Raw genomic sequence first — 17,689 nt, 5'->3', positions numbered from 1 at the left:
GCAATTATAAACAAAGCTACTATAAACATGTGTGCAGGTTTTTGGGTAGACAAGTTTTCAACTCATTTGAATAAATACAAATGAGCACAACTGCTATGCCCTATGGTAAGATATGTTTAATCTGTAAGAAACTGCCAAACTGACCTCCAAAGAGCTGTACCATTTTGCATTTCCACCAGCAGTAAATGAGAGTTCCTGTTGCTCCACATTTCTGCCTGCATTTGGTGTTGTCAATGTTTGGGATTTGGGCCATTCCAACAGGTGTGTAGTAATATCCCACTGTTGTTTTAATTTGCAATTCCCTAATGACACATAATGTTGAGCATCTTTTCATATGCTTATTTGCCATCTGTGTATCTTCTTTGGTGCGATTTCCAGGACTTTGCCCATCTTTTACTCAGGCTGTTTGTTTTCTTATTGTTGAATTTTAAGAGCTCTTTGTATACTTTGGATATATAGTTCTTCAACAGATATGGCTTTTGCAATATTTCCTTCTAGTCTATGGTTTGTCTTCTTGAAAAGCTCTGAATTTTAATTAGTTGAATTTGTCAGTTTTTTTTTGATTACATATTTTTAAAGAAATTCTTCTATAGTTAAGACCAACATCATATTCTCTTATATTTTCTTGTAAAAACATTTACAATTTCCTTTTCAAGTGTCAATCTTTAATCAAGGCAGTTAAGTTATTTATGATGGCATTTAGGACTGCCACTTCTATTTTTCATAAGGACACCCAATTGTCCCAACACTATTTATTGACCTTAGCCTAGTGATCTACAATGCTACCTCTATCATATATCTAGTTTCCACATATGCATGAGTCTGTTTATTGAGAACTTGCTACTGTAATTACATAACTTAATTGTTTGGCACACAGACAAAACATGAATTTAAAATGGTCTCTATGTAAACTAAAGTAATTGCTTTAGAAAGACTTGATAAAAGTTATGAATTAAAAATTGGTTTCAAATTAGGTATTGATGAATAAGTCAGACAGAGAAAGACAAATATCATATGATATCACTTATATGTAGAATCTAAAAAAAAAATACAAATTTTATTTATGAACCAGAAATAAACTCACAGACATAGAAAACAAAATATGGTTACCAAAGTGGAAAGGGGGACAGTGATAAATTAGGAGTTTAACAGATAACACATTACTATATATAAAATAAACAACAAGGACCTATTGTATAGCCCAGGGGATTAATTCAATTTCTTGTAATAAGCTATAAAGAAAAAGAAACTAAATATATGTGTGTGTGTGTGTGTGTGTGTGTGTGTGTGTGTGTGTATGTATAACTGAATCACTTTGCTGTATACCTGAAACTAACATTGTAAATCAACTACATGTCACTAAAAAATAAAGTTAAAAAAAAATTAGGTATGGATGAGAAATCATAAAACACTTAAGAAAAAAATTTTAAAAAACATAAAAGCACATCACACTCAGATTGCATCAAGTGTCTTTAAATGCTCAATCTAATGGAAGAAAATAAAACCGAAAATCCTAGCTGATGCATTATGCTGTCTAAAAAAACCCCAAAACAAAAAGGTGCTGTTGTTCTTCAATCAGCTGACCTCTGACAAACTTATATTCAAAGACTCTGATACATGTATACTTATATATATGTTTATGTGTAAAACAAAATGTTTAGAGTATATAAATTATTTTTATGACTTCCTTTTCTGACATTTTGATTAACTGACCAACAAACAATGGTTGTAATCGCACTGGCCAAGAGGGCTTTTCTATAATATATAAAACTTTTAAAAAGTTTTTAAATTACTCAAAACACACCACACCAAAAAACTATGAATATATAATTCCAGAAGTAATTAAAGTGTCTAATAAATATACGAAAAAATGTGTAATACTGATGAGGGATCTTAATACTAGTTGATACAATCTTCCTAGAAAGTAATGTGGCAATATGTATGCCTTATAAAGTTCATACACTTTCACCAGTAATTCCACTTCTCGGAGTCTCTGATGAAAAAATAAGATATCCAAACAAAGATTTATGTCCAAGGGTAATCACTACAGCATTATTTATTATAATAAAAACTTATAAACAATTCAAAAGTCTAATAGAGGAAACTGTATATTGTTTATGGATTAGAGTGCATTATTATTCAGTTATTAAAGTTCTTTTTGTCTAGAGAATAGTCTCTAAGAATTTAACAATATGTTAAATTTAGAAAGAGCACTACCACTTCACACCCATTAGGATGGCTATTATCAAAAACAACAAAAAAAAAGCAAGTGTTGATGAGGATGTGGAGAAATTGGAACACTTGTGCATTGTTGGTGGAAATGCAAAATGATGTACCTGCTATGGAAAACAGTAAGGTGGTTCCTCAAAAAATTAAAAATAGAATGACCAATGTTAAAATAGTAAAAAAAAAAAAATAGAATGACCATATGATCCAGCAATTCCACTTTTGGAAATATACCCAAAAGAATTTAAATCAGGATCTCAAAGAGATATTGGTACACCCATCTTCATAGTAGCATTATTCACAATAGCCAAAAGGCTGAAGCAACCCTAATGTCCAACATATAAATGGATAAACCAAACGTGGTATATACATACAATGCAATACTACTCAGCCTCATAAAGGAAGGAAACTCTGACACATGCTATCACATGGATGAACCTTGAGGCTAAGTGAAATAAGGCAGACACAAAAGAGACAAATAGTGTACAATTACCCTTATATGATGTACCTAGAGTAGTCAAATACATCAAGTCAAATATAGTAGAATCGTGGCTGCCAGGGGCTATGGAGTTGTTTAATTGGCTACAGAATTTCAGTTCTGTAAGATGAAAAGAGTTCTGGAGATGAGCTGTAAAATAATGTGAATGTACTTAGTGCTGAACTATACACTAAAAATGGTTAAGATGGTAAGTTTTATATTAATGTATATCTTTCCACAATTTTTAAAAGTACATTTTTAAATTTAACTGCAATTAAAAACCTAATATAGACCTTAAGTTAAAAAATGGAACTCTGAATAAGGCTAAATTAAAAATACCACGGACAGACCACATATTTGTCTTAGAGTTTTCTAACCGCCAACTTATAAAGAATCAACTATAGAATTATACTGTTCATAAAATTAAAAAACAATTATTCAAGAGGGGCATCAATGAGACAAACTGCTCTTGAGCAAACCTGTCTGATTGTTTTGGGGAGATCTTTAGGATAATCTTCTACTTACTGCCTGTGATCACCTAGCACCTCCATGAAATGATTTTTCACCAGAGTGGATGGCTTAATAGAATATGAGAATTATGCCAGGTATGTCATGATGGGTGCTGCTTATAAGTAGCAGCTTACACTTCAATAGAAAGGGATTAATTTATAAACTATTAATTTAAAGCTCCTTGTTGAATGTGTTTTTTCTCTTAAATATTCCTGAAGATTCTCTGTCAAATATCCTTCTGTGTTTTAAAAAATAATGCTCACCTATTTTCTGTTTATAATCAAAGATTAGGCAAAAACTTATTGTTCAGTATCTCAAATAAGGTTAAAGGAAACTGATATATGTTACCTCTTCATCCCTGAAGAAAAGATGAAAAGAAAACGCTCCTTCCTAAACCTTTTCTGGAACACCACTTTCCACCCCTCTACATGCTCTGGTAAACAAACAAACAAAAAACCAAATCCAAACAGGAAGAGTCACTGTTTGCAAGACTTGATTATACTTTATGGGCTCCTCTGTTGCACATGCCCACAGCCAAATGGAAGCCTCACTTCCTGGATTTAAGAGACAAACCTATGTGTGTGCATGCTTGTACAGACAGATACACACCAAACTGTCAACAGGTCCATGTTCTCTAAACCATGCATTCTCAACAGGAATAACGTTGCTCCTGTCGCAATGAAAATGGTTCTCAGTGGCAAGAGGGGGAATGTGAAAAACACCTTCGCTATTACAATGGTCTGTGGCCCTCCAACGGGTCATAGTACATAAGGAAACATACAGCATATGCGTAGTATTAAAATTTCATGGGTGAGTGTGATTAGGAGGAAAAAATCTTAAAAAGGTTCCTTAGGGGATAATAATGAAAAAAAAAGGTTGAGAAATACTGCTTTAAAGCAAAGTTCCCCAACCAGTATGCAGAAATTAAAGACATGGGTTACAGGTATCGTGTAACCTGCAGTGCTGAGTGTTGTGATCCTCTCAGGCCTCTGAGGATGCAGTCAGGGCCTGCAGAGGGGGTGGTCTGGAGCGTTTTCCTCTTTATTCGGGTGCGCCTCCAAATATCATCTGCTGTGGGTGCTATTATGTGAAAAAGGTCGGAGACACTGAGTTACTACTGCAGAGATGTATTACTTTTACAGTAAGTAACAATTTTTAAGAAAACACTTTTTATTTAAATGTTGTTTTCAATCTCTTCTTAGGTCTAGCGTAATAGGCAGTCAAGAATCCAAAGTTCTATTCAGAATATGCTCTAAAAATGTCAACTGTCTAGTTGAGAGCTCTTTTAAAAGAATTTACCTGGCCCACTGAACCTATTGAGGGACAGTGGTCATTTTTTGTATCATGTCATTTAACACTGGGAACAAAACCAGGAGCGTTATCACTTAAGAAGTGACAAATGTCAGGAGTAGTCACAGTGGCCATTTATAAACCAAATATGAGGGAGTAAAAAACACATACACGAGGGAGACAGGAGGCCCAGAGAGAACAGAACAGATTCACAGAGATGACATGAGGGAGACCAGGAGGTCCATGAAAGCAAAGTCCCTCATTTTTTAATGTGGTCCCAGCTCCAATGTCCTTCGTGCCCAACAGTACTGATTTTCCTCTTTGTTTTAAGTCAACTTAAGTAGATCTGTGCTCCTTGCACTGTAATATAAGTCTAGTGCTCTTTGAGCCCTAACTTCCATAAATTATAATACAAGTCTAAAAAATTGTAAGTATAACCTGGCAGGAATCTGGCTTAGATGTTAAAAAAAAACTAACACTAGCATGCCTAGGTCAGAACATAGGACTTCTTGGAATCTTCCTTCTAACTATTTCTGTAAAGAAGATCAAGGTAAAGTGGCTCGCTTTATAGAATTATTTCAAATTAGTTAAAAGTATAAATATCTTAAAAAATAATTTTAGAGTGCTTGGTCTGTAGACTCTCTTCCTAAAAATAATTAAGTGCCAGACTAGTTGTTTGTAAAATAAAAAGAGAAGAAGAAGAAGAACTGTAGAGAAAAACCTATAGTAGAAATTCAGTGCATCCAACCTTTACAACTGTAGAGAAAAAAACATGAAGCAATGCTTTTCTGATGAGAAAAAAAATAACACAGTGCACCAGACGAAAAGAGTTTTGGAGGTGGATGGTGGTGATGGTAGCACATTATGAATGTATTTAATACAACTGAACTATACACTTAAAAACAATAAGGATGGTATATTTTATGTTATGTATATTTTATATTCATAAAAATTAGAAAAAAAAATAGCACAATGTCGTCTAACCTACTAGATTACTTTTATGTATCCTGCAAAGTAATTTCAGCCACCTGCAGGAATATAAGCATGCATTCCCAACTCCAGCCACCCCCCCAATCCTACCAGTACCTTGAACATCTCGTCCTAAAACTTCCACATAGTTCTGATCTTTTAAGACTTCCTGGTCGTCTTCCTCCAAACCATATTCTGGCTTCTTTACTATTTTTTTTGTGTTGACCAAAAGCTGGGCTCGCTCCTTTTTAATTTTAGCTCCTATAAGAATATCAAAAGAATTAGAACATGACAGGTATAAATTCTTTCTAATCACTACATTTAAATAAGTAAACTGTACTATGATGTTATCATTACTTAAAAGCTGGAAAAAAATTCAGTGTTTTGTCTTTGATTCAAGTACAGACCTCTCTTCCAGTTTATATAAGTTAAAAAAAACCTTGAAAGTGTGTATTTTGGGGGGTCAAAATAACTATACGTTTTAATTACAATGGGTAGTTATCACTTACCATTACTAAGGAACATTTCATATTAGATGAGGTTTTATTATTTCTAATTTTCAATAAAGTTTCAATGGAATAAACTAAAAAGTAAAGTAGTTTTTATTTGCAGTCCTACTAGATCAAACATTCTGTTATATTTTCAAAATGAAAAGTTAAACTATTTTAAAAAGTGAAATGATACATAACCATTGTATAAGCATCTCTTCAATTGTATAATCACACAGTACCTCCTTCTCTATCAAGAATGTGGTTAAGAACATCATCATCTCCCACAAACTGAACCTCCAGCATCTTTTCTTCCTTTGATTCCAGCTTACTCATCATTGCCAACCTAAACAAAAGCAATAAAGCACTCAAAAGTGATGAAAATTCATAACAGCCAAATAAACATTCATATAATGAATATATGTATTTGTATAACATTTTTAAGTCTTTTAAGTATGAAAAATATATTATGTATTATTATATTAAATACTGTGTTTTTGATAATAAGCAACTCAATTCTTTATCTGAAAAATGGAAGAGAGGAAGAAGTGTCTGAGATAGGAAAAAGCCAAACCCAATCAAGGTAACTAAAATGTAATGACAGGAAAACAACTCTTCCTGTAAAGAAAGCTCTAACCAATCTACAGAATAACATAACCTGAAAGGGGAGGTTAATACATGACAGTTTAGAAAAGGGACAGCCAAACAAAGAATAATAGTTCGGTGGATTTTATTATCTGTTCACTAGAAAGATAGTCCACTGGGGGAAGTCTGTGTACTTCACTGGTGTACCAAGCCCGGACCAAATAATCCTCAGGCACCCTCCTTTACTATTGAATTGCATGCTTACCAAACAACTTTACAGTTATGAATATGGCTTTCTAGGCATCCTGGTAACTAAACAATAAGCATAAATTTTTGCAATACTTTATAGTTAGTTCTTCAGTGAACAATTTTCAGAGTTTGGCAAGCAAAACTTTGATCAACTCTGGCTACTCTGACAAAAATTTAGTTTCAGAACTTATAATGCTAATGGCCTGAAATGAATGAATGATTCCAACTAGCTGCCAGCTAATCAGTGTACCCCAAAAAAGAATTTTTGTCTCCTCTCTCACTTATAAATCCTATTCATGCCTTTTCTCCTGGCAAGAGGATCTACTGAGTCCCGCATGAAACTGTTGTTTTGCATGCAGATTACTTACTAAATGTTGCTAAGTTTTCTTTTGTAACTAGCCCACTTAAATGCTTTGTCTCAGTTTTCATTTACCTTTAAAGGTACTACACATTCTGCAGCTGGAAAATTCAGGTCGGGCCACCTATAAATGGAAAAAGAACTCAGTCAGATCAGCTAATGGGAAAATGAAAGCAACCAGAGAAGTTTATGAATTTTAACAAACAAGATGTATAGACAAAGGCAGTTCTTACAAAGCTAAAGTTGTTACGATGGCAAGGAAACAGCAAAACGACCACTGCCATTTTGGCCGGGAAGCCTTAGAGACTGAGATCTAAACTGTGAGGGGGCAGGTGGGTGGAGGGGAGGTCGAAATTTGAGCACTCACTATGTGCTGGACACCATTTTGAATATTCTATATGTATTCTTATTCAATCCTCAGAACAATTCTATTAGGTTTATATATAAAGGTATTACTTCATCTATAATTTGTATGACCATTGCCAGTAGAACATGTACTTTGGGGCGAACTTTGCAGTCATGATACTGCTGCTTATTACAGGGAATTTGAGTGTACTAGAGAAAAAATTTAATGCATCTATGTGACATTTATATAAAATTAAGAGACACAATTTCTTTCTACCTGTATAAAAGAAAAGGTTTTTTTGAGGGGCTGTTTGTCAAGCTCTGTGTTAGGCACTTCTACATACACCAGATCAATAAATCCTCAGATTCTCTGAGGTAGTTAAAAATGTATGTAATTTCCCCAATTTACAGATGAGTAAATTGAGGTTATATATTTTAAATTACCCAAATTCACACAATTAGAAAGTGTGTTAGGGCTGAAATCCAAGTCTGACTAATTCCAAAGAAACTGATCATTCTTTTAAATGACACACTTCTCCTCCATTAAATACAAATCTGCTATCCTAAATGCTTGTCTTGACCTCTGGAAACTATTCATAACCTGTTTAGTCATTTTCCCACACGGCAGTTCAAATATCCGAGGACTTCCATGGTTCCCCTATTTTTCCACTTCATTAGGTTAAACATCACTAGAACACCAAGCATGCCTTTAAGAGCAGCATAATCTATATTATTTAAAATTATATACTGCTGTGCTCTGCAAGAATTGAAGCAGTGACAATAAGCAAATGCAATAAAACAAATGATAAACTATAAATACTAAAGGGAATCTGGATCAGGGAAAATGTAAAGGCAGAAAATTATATAAAGAATTTTGGCTCTGAGCTTCCTGGTAATCTATAGGAGTAAAGGTCAGTTATATAAGTCTTATTAGCAAAAGCTTAGTAGTTCCTTCAGGGGCAAAAAAAAAAATTTTTTTTTCAAGGAAAATTTACAAACAAATAGTCTAGACAACTGAATACTGTCCTAGGCAATTTCCCTGTGGTATTTTACATAAGAATTGCCTTACTGCTTGGACAGAGGCAGCCTTTGTCTTGTTTGTAGCCGACTGCACTTATATGTAATTTCCTTTTCTAGATTTTTAAGGCATCTTATTATACAGTACAGAATCACCAAATTGAAGAAATTTCTACAAAGACCTTGAAAGAAAACTTTCCTTCGTTCTTCTCCAACAATTCCTGAAAACAAAAACAAAAAACCCCCACTAACATCACACAATTAAATGGAAATATTTAATGACAATTTACTGTTCAAGGCACTGCCTTGGGTGCTTAATTTTAAGTGGACTCCTTTCAGGGAGTTAACAAGGTAATACAGCAGTACAAAATGAGTGTTAACAGCAGACACTGTCCTTTGAGAGCAAATAAAGGATTTGCTAAAATTTTAAAAAACATAATCCTTAAAAAAAAAAAAAAAGAAAAGAAGGTTGTATAGATTAGTGGTTATGCACCAATCTGAGTATCAGATAAACCTTGGTTCTGATCTTAATTCCACATACATACACACAGCTGTGTGACTTTGGACAAAGTTGTGACGACTGAGATCACGTGCTACCTATGAAGATGCTAATTAGGCTCTCTATTATGGGTATTTTCACTTTACACTTCAACTTAACCATGCTGATCTCTTATACACCTCTATATCCCACCAATTTTATCCAATGAGATAAAATTCATATTTTATGATGAGAAGAATTTAAACATAAAATTTTTCTTTGCCTATTTGGGCCTCCTCCCTCCCCTTTAGAGTGTATTGCACATCTACATTAACCAGACCTCCTTAGGAGATAACATTCCTTCTTAATCTTGGGGGGCCACCATGACCCTTGACCCACGACTCGCTTTGTAATGTGTAGATGTGGATTGTGTAAACCGTCGATAATACATCATTTAATGTACTGTCCACAGTCTTAAAAACATGTAACTGTGCTTTGACCTCTAACAGATGGAACAATCTTCAGAGTTTTCTAAGAGGCTGTTCCCAGGTGGTAATCCTGTTTGGCACAAAACTTTCCATTTCTTTCAACTGATCGACTACTGATTAATTTTCCTTGACACAACTAACAGCAAAAGTGCTAAACAAATGTTGAAAAAATGATGTCCATTTCACGTGCAGTGCTACTACACAAAGGTGTGGGGCCGTGCTATTTTTCTTCAGATTGCAATTTAATTAGGGAAAAGTGTAATGGTTCTATTTACAAGGATTTCACTTGTAAAACGAAAAGTAATGCATAAACATCCTTTTAACTTAAAAAGCTCCGTCAAACGAGCCTCGTTTATCAATATTTTACAATCAAGCACTGTCCCAAGGTGACTGTTCAGTTAGGAGGATTCATTTGGTACTTCCAGGCTGGGATGACATTAAAAGGTTCTCGCTCCAGTGGCAGCCAGTTCTGGGACAAGATCTCTTCCTCCTTGGCCCTCACTGTACCTGCTCCTCTCCCAGGATACTCTACTACTTTCGTTACGGATTTTTACAGATCTCTCTCTGCAAGCACAAGGCTTCTAAGGCCAGAAAACATGTATGCTGGTAACAGACATCCCTTGCACAGAAGACCCATCACTGCTGGACAGACGAACGGTCTTTAAAGAGGGAGCCTGTCACCCCAACAAGTATTTACAGACTTCGGTCTGGGCCTCGCGCAACTGACTAGTTGGCTGCGCTCCGCCAGCTGGGGGTCCTCAGGCCGGCCGGGCTGGGGACAGCCTGAGGAGGGCAGAGATGGAGGTGCGGCGTCCCTGCCCCGAGTGCCGAGGCGAAGGCCGGGAACTGGGTTCCCCTAGACTCACCTCGCAAGCCCCAGCTAAGCAGGAGGAGGCAGGCTGCCCCGCCGCCCCACCACGCACCGCCAGGTCTCCGCCAGGCGCGCCTACTGGACTCCACTCCGCTGAATGGTCGGCGCTGGGAAAGCGGCTTCGCCCCAGCAGGGAAAGCCAGATTCTTGTAGACAGTGCGGGAGCAGGGTCGCAGGGTCGCAGGGTCGCAGGGTCGCAGGGTCGCAGGGTCGCAAGGTCGAGCAGGGGAGCCCCGGAGGCCGGCGGGGGGATGGGAGGCCTGCCTGCAGCACACCGAATCTCCCGCCCTGCTCCGGGGGCGGAGCCCTGGGGAGCCAATAGGAAGTGGAGTCGGCCGAAAGCGACGGTTCTGCGGACCAATGGGCGCCAGCCTATTGGCTCCGCCCACCAAAACCCGAGGAAAACGAATCCCTAAGCTCTGGGTTCTGGGGCTTGCCTTTTCTCTTTCCGTTTCCGGGGAAGGGAGAAGGAAGTGTTGGTTACACCTGAGGAAACTTGAGGAGTTGTAGCGGGCTGAGCCGTCTCCCTGTGTTTAGGCAATCTTAAAAGTGCTCACTGGTTTCTTTGGATGTCTTCTTTTGAGGGAAAAGGATAGTGGGGATGAATTTGCGTTTATTTATTTATTTATTTTTAAACTTTTCCTCATTTGGTGTGAAAGGTAGCATCTCAAGAAGAGGAGAAATGCTGTCTGTTAAGAAAATTAGGGTCTGGGCACTGAATATGGAAGTGGGATCAGGCTGCTAATAGGATGAAGAAATGGGTAAAATAGAAGAAAAGAAATGAACTTGCTGGGGTAACAGTATTTCCCACCCATGTGGTAACGTTACTCTATTGAGTGAGCTAAACACTATCTCTGCCCTCAGAGTAGGTTCTATAGGGAAAGATACTGAACAGACAATATTGAGAAAATGCTACGATTTGGGAAGTCCAGTGTTTATTGAGCCATGTGGCAGGAGTATCTAATTAAAGGACAGAAGGATTCAGGAACAATTTCCTTGGAGGAAGAGATATTTATACTAAAACTTGAAGACTGAGTAGATTTAAGCCAGGCAAAGAGGAGGGGTAAAATTTTCCAGGTGGAAAGCCCAAATCAATATAGCAGATGCACAAAGGGACAAGAGGCAGGTGCCAAAGTTTGATCTGTTCTTAAGAAGGGCTAGTTTGGCCCTTCTGGCACTAGTCATAATGGTATTGAAAGATCAGTCTGGATAAAAGAGGTAAGGAAGGAAGAGATGAAATCATACCATTTTGGAAGCTGTTTAGGAAATCCAGTTGAGAAATGGGAATGATAGTAGCCTGGATACCTCAATATTTCATTTTGGTTAGCAGGATTTAAGAAAACAAAAGAGAAAGGTAAATGTCTCTACATTAGAAATAAATAATTTGGGGGGGGGTGGTGAGTTGAGAGAAGAGGAAAGAGAACACAGCCAACAGTTAACAATGAAGTACTTGAACAATTCTTAAAAACTTGAAGATCTAGGAATATTGACTATTCAACTAATATGTTCTTCATGTTTCTGTGGTGTAGACTCTCTTCCATCTCCCCTGCAAATCTTAAAGTCTTCTACAGATTTAGAGGACTTGGTGTGAGTGGTGGTTTGTTTTTAGGGTGTATGTGTGGAAAATGGAGAGAAGGAACTGAGTCTTCCTTTCAGATTGATACTAGGATAGATAAAAAACAAAGAGCTGTACCATTCAGAATGGAGAACCAGAATTCAGGGGTGGCCGAAAGTTGAAGACAGAGGTGACTATAAAATGGCAACTCCCCCATGGATTCACAGACATTTTGGGTAGAACATTAGACTTTTCCATAGAGAAAGAGAGGACCAGGTTGATTTTACATACATCTTAAGGGGGCAGAGATGCCAGCAGCTAAATTGGGTTATAGTTTGAAATTAAGGGCCTGGCTTTAAAAGTCTCTAATATAATCTCTCAAACATGGTGAATTGAACACTGTCTTGAAATGCCACTAAAGAGTCACAAAAGTTTTTTTTAGTATAAACATACACACAAAAGAACAGGAGAGGAGGTGAGATGAGTTAACAAAATTTTGGAAGATGTGTGGTGATCAGGCAAACAGAGTAAGATGAAAGTCAGGCTAGCAAAGGGATTCTAAGAAGAAGCCTATTCCAGTCACGGAACTCAGGTTAGTCTCAGGAATTAGTCTACAGGAACCTCTGAGGTCAGAAGAGCAGGATGGGACTGAGAACTGGAGGATTGGTCAAAGTCTGAAACAAGGAACAATTAGATCCTAGATCTCTTGTCCTACTTGGTGGAAGAGCAGTTTACAAGGTGAACCAGAGAGTCCAGACTCAACAGGGTAAGAATCAGAAGTCATACTGAAACGGGGGGGGGGGGGGGTGAAACTAGACAGATTATGTGGAAAACAAAGAATCTTCTCTTGTTTGGCTCCCAGAACACTGGCAACTAGTCATATATCCCTTGGCCTTTAAATTTAAATACCTCCTCTTCGGACTGACTAATCAGAAGATGAGGAGGCCCCAACTGAAAAAGCCAGTTCATCTGTTGATCCACACTGAAACCTACTAGCGGATAAGCCTTGCCCTGCAAGCAGAGTTTCCAATCAGTTTTGGCTGCACCAAACTCATGATAAAGCCTAAACTGTGAAAGAGACAAAACAAATAGAACAAGAGCAAACAGACAATGTAGAATCCAGAAGAAAATTTACTCAGAACTGTAATTAAAAATACCTCAGAGACCAAGATTTTGTATCTGTAAAAGAAGGAACATAAAAAGGAATATGGGTCATCAAATTTAGATTTTTAAAGAAAAAAAAATTAAAGTTTTAATTTTTAAACAGCAGACTGCAGTATCAAGATATGAGCTGCACATTTTTCTTCACCAATGATCTCATTTGTCAGCACAACAAATCAGAATGTCTTGTGGACAAGTTAAAAGATATTTGCATTTGTTCCTAAATTTGGGAAACTCAGTTAACTTTTATTTTTATTGCCAGTTTCATGAAAAGCTTTATATTGATACTTTTGCTGTTTGAAAAGATCCGTTTTATCTCTAGGTACTTTTCTTTGAACAGTTCAGTTTATTCAGTGAACTCTGAGCGCCTACCTGTACCAGAGACATAGTGCCCAGGTATGCTCCTTACCCTTAAAGAACTAAGTATCTAGGAAACAATCACATAATTTCAATACTGAGGTGTTAAGTGCAAAGGTAAAATTTACCGAGGAACTACTAGGACAAATACCATTTAGCTTAGGCCGACGGGTAAGTGAGTAAGGGGGCCAGGTAGCAGAGGAAAGGCCAAGCCAACGTCCAATGGTAGAGATTGAAGGTGGAGAAGAATTTCAGGAAGAGTATGGTAATACAAACTGGATGTGGTATTACAAAGCAGTTTGGTGTTACTTAAAACTTTAAGTGTAAGTAAGAATGATAGGAAATGGGATGGGAGAAGTAAATCCCAGGCCAAGGAACACAGAATTTATGCTCTGTGATGGAACCATTGAATAATTGTAACCTGGGGACTGATTGGTGTTTTATATCAATCACTAAAGGAAGATAAATTTGAGAGGAGCTAGGGGTCTAGTTAGGAGACTATCAAAGCAGTCTAGGTATGAAGACATGAGTTTGAGCTGTAGTAGTAAAAGTTGAGAGAAAATGATGGATTTGCTGGAGGCGGGCAGAAAGATAAAGTCCACAAGATTTGGAGACCAGTTATAGATGTAAGGGAGAGGGAAGGAATAATTCCCAGGTTTCTGGTTTGGTTGCCTGGATATCAATTCCTGATTGTGCTGTGAATGAGAGATTACAAATAGAGGGAAGGGGTAGAAGAATTGAGTTTATCTTGGGGCATCTTGATTTTGAAGTGCCTGAAGGACATTCAAACATCCTGCAAACAGCTGGATATGAGTTTGAAATTCATTTAAGAGGTCAAGGCCTAGAGATGGAGGTCTACAGGTCATCATCATAGAGATTAAAGTCAAAGGTGGAAGATTAAGAATTTCCCAGAGATGTTGAGTACAGTAAGAAATTGAGATACCTCATCTTCTGAGGCAGACAGCAAGGAGATGAGGGTAGTTCTAGACATAGCTGTTTTTTAAAGTGGTAGGGAAGAAGAGGAAATTAAGAATGTTCTAGCTTGATCGTCTCCATTTTATGGAAGAAGCAAGAGTTGAGGCTGCTGGGAAAGTGATACTTAAAGTGATAGAGTTTTGGAACAGAAACTGATGGGACTAGAAAGAGGGCAGGACAAGAAGGACAAGGACCTCAAAGTACTGGGGGCTTAAGTTTGGCCCAAAGAAGTTGTATTGATGTTCAATGGTCTGAGTAAGGGAATGGAGAAGGCAAATTGCAGCACTGATATAGATGAATCTATTCTTTTTTTTATATTTATGGAATGGATTACTATCTTATATCATCAGTTACTGTTTTATCTGTTTCTCTAGGAAAACATTCTTGAGTCAGTGGTTCTGGATGGAAGAAGGAAAGTTTAGGTATTAATGCCAAGGATTGTTACAGGATTAAAGAGAGTTTTCAATAATAATTGCACATAAGAATTACATGGGGAGCTTTTAAAACTATTGATGCCAGATCCCAAATCCCAGAGAATCTGAATGTGGCCTATTCATCAGAATTAAAAAAAAAAAATTCCCAGATGATTTTAAACGTGCAGCTAGGGTTGAGAACCACTGAGCTAAAGAGAATGAAAACTGGCAATAAAATTTTTGTCAGATATGAAATGACCTAGATGCTATTCATTAAACGTAACATTAAACATAACTTGATAAGGCTAGGATAGGTCTAGAATGTCAGTAGCAGATGCCTCCGCAAATAATTTCTACCCAGAGATTTTTAAAGATATCAGTTTAATTTCAATCATGCTGAGGAAAGAAAGTGATTACTTCTCTCTGAGGATCTAGGAATAAAAGAGAATTTGGTAGTCAGAACTTATTTTATCTCCAGGATTTTCTTGTACCAGGGATGATGCCACCGTCATAAATCACACACAAATTAGCAGTGAAAGATTTGGCAGAGTAAGCCCTAAAAAATGTACATATAGTAATTCAAACTCTGGGGAACTAGCTGTAGAATATACTCTTCAATTCGGAAAGTTTTACAGTGTGCATAAAGCCGTTATTTTTAACAGTTAATAATAAATGTCTATAGAGTTCTTAAAATTCTGTGGTTATTTTACTCTGAAGAAATAGGGATATCGCATGTTTGGGGAATTCTCTACTGAATATTGGAGAGAATAAAAAAATTTTTTTTGAATGTAATACTGTTTTTTAAATTATACAATGATTCAGAATTTAAGTTTGTACTGGCCAACATGACCTGGCCATAAAAATGTTTTCATTCCTAATGTGTATTAAACATTGTTCCCTAACATAGTGTCAAAAGTGATGGGCCTGTCAAGTGAATTTTAGAATTCAGTACCACCCCTTGCTGACGTACAATCGAACAAAACTAGGGCTGTTACCACAGATTATATCCATCCTATTTGGATTATGACCCAGAGCCAGATTTAGATCTTCAGGGCCCTAAACACAAAAGATTTTATTTCTACCCTCTCTCATATAGTTTAAAATAACATTAAATCATAAAATAATTGCAAGTCCAACAAAGTACTGATCTTCCCCAGCCATCTGGCTGCTTTTTTCCAGGGTGGTTGGGAGGAAGGAACTAAAATATTTTTAAGTTTTATATTTTGGGAGCCTCCTCTACTTTATTGTAGTTTAAACCAGCTTTTCTCAACTGAGGTTCCCTCTCATATGAACCAAAGAAAGGCTTTTCTTATTTCTCCAGAGAATGGAACATAATTAAGGATAGAACCATTGTATACACGTAGGAGAAAAGTTAATTTGCAACTATGGATACCTAGGGTATTACAGCTTGATTCTTCCATGGATTTAGCTTGCCTATTAAATCTAGCTCTACCGAGATCCAATCTCCCCTTCCCTCCCATCTCCTACAGGGGCCTTGGCCTCGTGGGGTTAGGGCAAGTATACTAATCGCTGAGAACAATCAGCATTGTATGAAGCAGTTCTTATCATGGTTAAGTGCACGAGTCCATGAGCCTGAGTGTCTGGGTTCAACCCCAGCTCTCTGACCCTGGACAGATGGACTTTGATTTTCTTATAAAGGAAGAATAATAGTACTTATCAGACACTTGTATTAACCAAGTATTCAATTGCAGCATTTTCTTTTAAGTGTTTAGAATGGTGCCTGGCACATCCTAACACTGAATAAATGTTAGTTGTTATTGTTTAATTCATCATTGGACCGTAAAATACTGTGACCTGAACCAGAGTTGTATGTGTGGGGAGGGATAATGCCTCCACTGTCTTATTAATATTCACTATTTTATTATGGTAACTTAAAGTGACTTTCCCCTTTGTACTTTCTCTGTATTTTTAAGGTTTTCAAAATGAGCAAGTACTACATTTTCAATAAAAGGAAAATGTTGAAATTGTCAACTGGTAAAGCTCGTTCTTCGTAACTAATACAGATCTAGAATCAAGAAGGAAAAACAAAAAACAACAAAAAAAACCAGGCTTGGTGAGTTGCCTGAAGCCACTCTTCTGGAACTGCTAATCTGTATCAGCAATTTTGGATTAAGGTGTAACAAGATATAAAAGGGAGAACAAAGCTTTGGTTCTAAGTGAGGAATAACAGCCACAAGAAAAAAGCCACAAAAGAGATTTTTCTAGGAAGTGCATGTAAAGGGAAAGGAAAAGGGCCTGGGGCTCAGCCCTTCATTAAACCCATGATCCAAGAGAAGGTTAAAGTATATCTTTAGAAAAGACAATGTGGGAAAGATCAAAAAGTTTAATGATTAGAAACTAACTGCTGGTAAGAGTGTGAGGAAACAGGCACTTTAATACATTGTTGAAGAGTGTAAATGGAAATGTAATAATGATGGCTCCTCTTACAAGGACCCAGGAAAGAAAATCAGTTCTAACATCTCAGTAACAGAAACAGTTGTGCTTCACTTGAGAAACTGATCTGTTTTATCTTAAGGATATCTAAACATCACGTAATTAATCTATGTCTCTCTTTGCATTTGGCTGCTTTAAAGTTCAGTGATAAATTTCTATCTCAACAATAACATAAATGTATGGAACACATTTTATGTATTAATTTTACTGCTGCCTACACGTTATTCCTTATTTTGTGGTGCTATATGTAATTTTACATATTGCCTTAATTTATTTTATAAATTGCCTTAATAGGGTGTCATATAAATTTAAATAAGAGTTCAGACATACATAAATAAAATGGCATACTTTGAAAAAATGCAGTGAAGGACCATTTTATGGTATGAAATTTAGGTAAGATACAAAATTAACTCAGGGAAATC

General features: G+C 36.8%; 1 protein-coding gene across 1 annotated transcript in view; it reads right to left on the bottom strand.

The window, feature by feature from the left end:
- ORC2 (origin recognition complex subunit 2) overlaps positions 1-10,657 on the bottom strand; it is a 37,267-nt gene extending 26,610 nt beyond the window's left edge. Inside the window, exons 1-4 of the mRNA XM_006189952.3 lie at positions 10,348-10,657; positions 7,229-7,277; positions 6,204-6,307; positions 5,591-5,734 (exon numbers count right to left, since the gene is read on the bottom strand). Of these exons, the coding sequence (XP_006190014.2) occupies positions 5,591-5,734; positions 6,204-6,300 (241 nt within the window). The 5' untranslated portion in view covers positions 6,301-6,307; positions 7,229-7,277; positions 10,348-10,657. The remainder of the gene's footprint in view (positions 1-5,590; positions 5,735-6,203; positions 6,308-7,228; positions 7,278-10,347) is intronic.
- Positions 10,658-17,689: the final 7,032 nt, after the last annotated feature.

This window comes from Camelus ferus, chromosome 5, assembly GCF_009834535.1.
Source record: "Camelus ferus isolate YT-003-E chromosome 5, BCGSAC_Cfer_1.0, whole genome shotgun sequence".
NCBI lineage: Eukaryota > Metazoa > Chordata > Mammalia > Artiodactyla > Camelidae > Camelus > Camelus ferus.
Note: the sequence above shows the minus strand (reverse complement) of the source record. Positions and strands in the feature narration are given on the sequence as shown.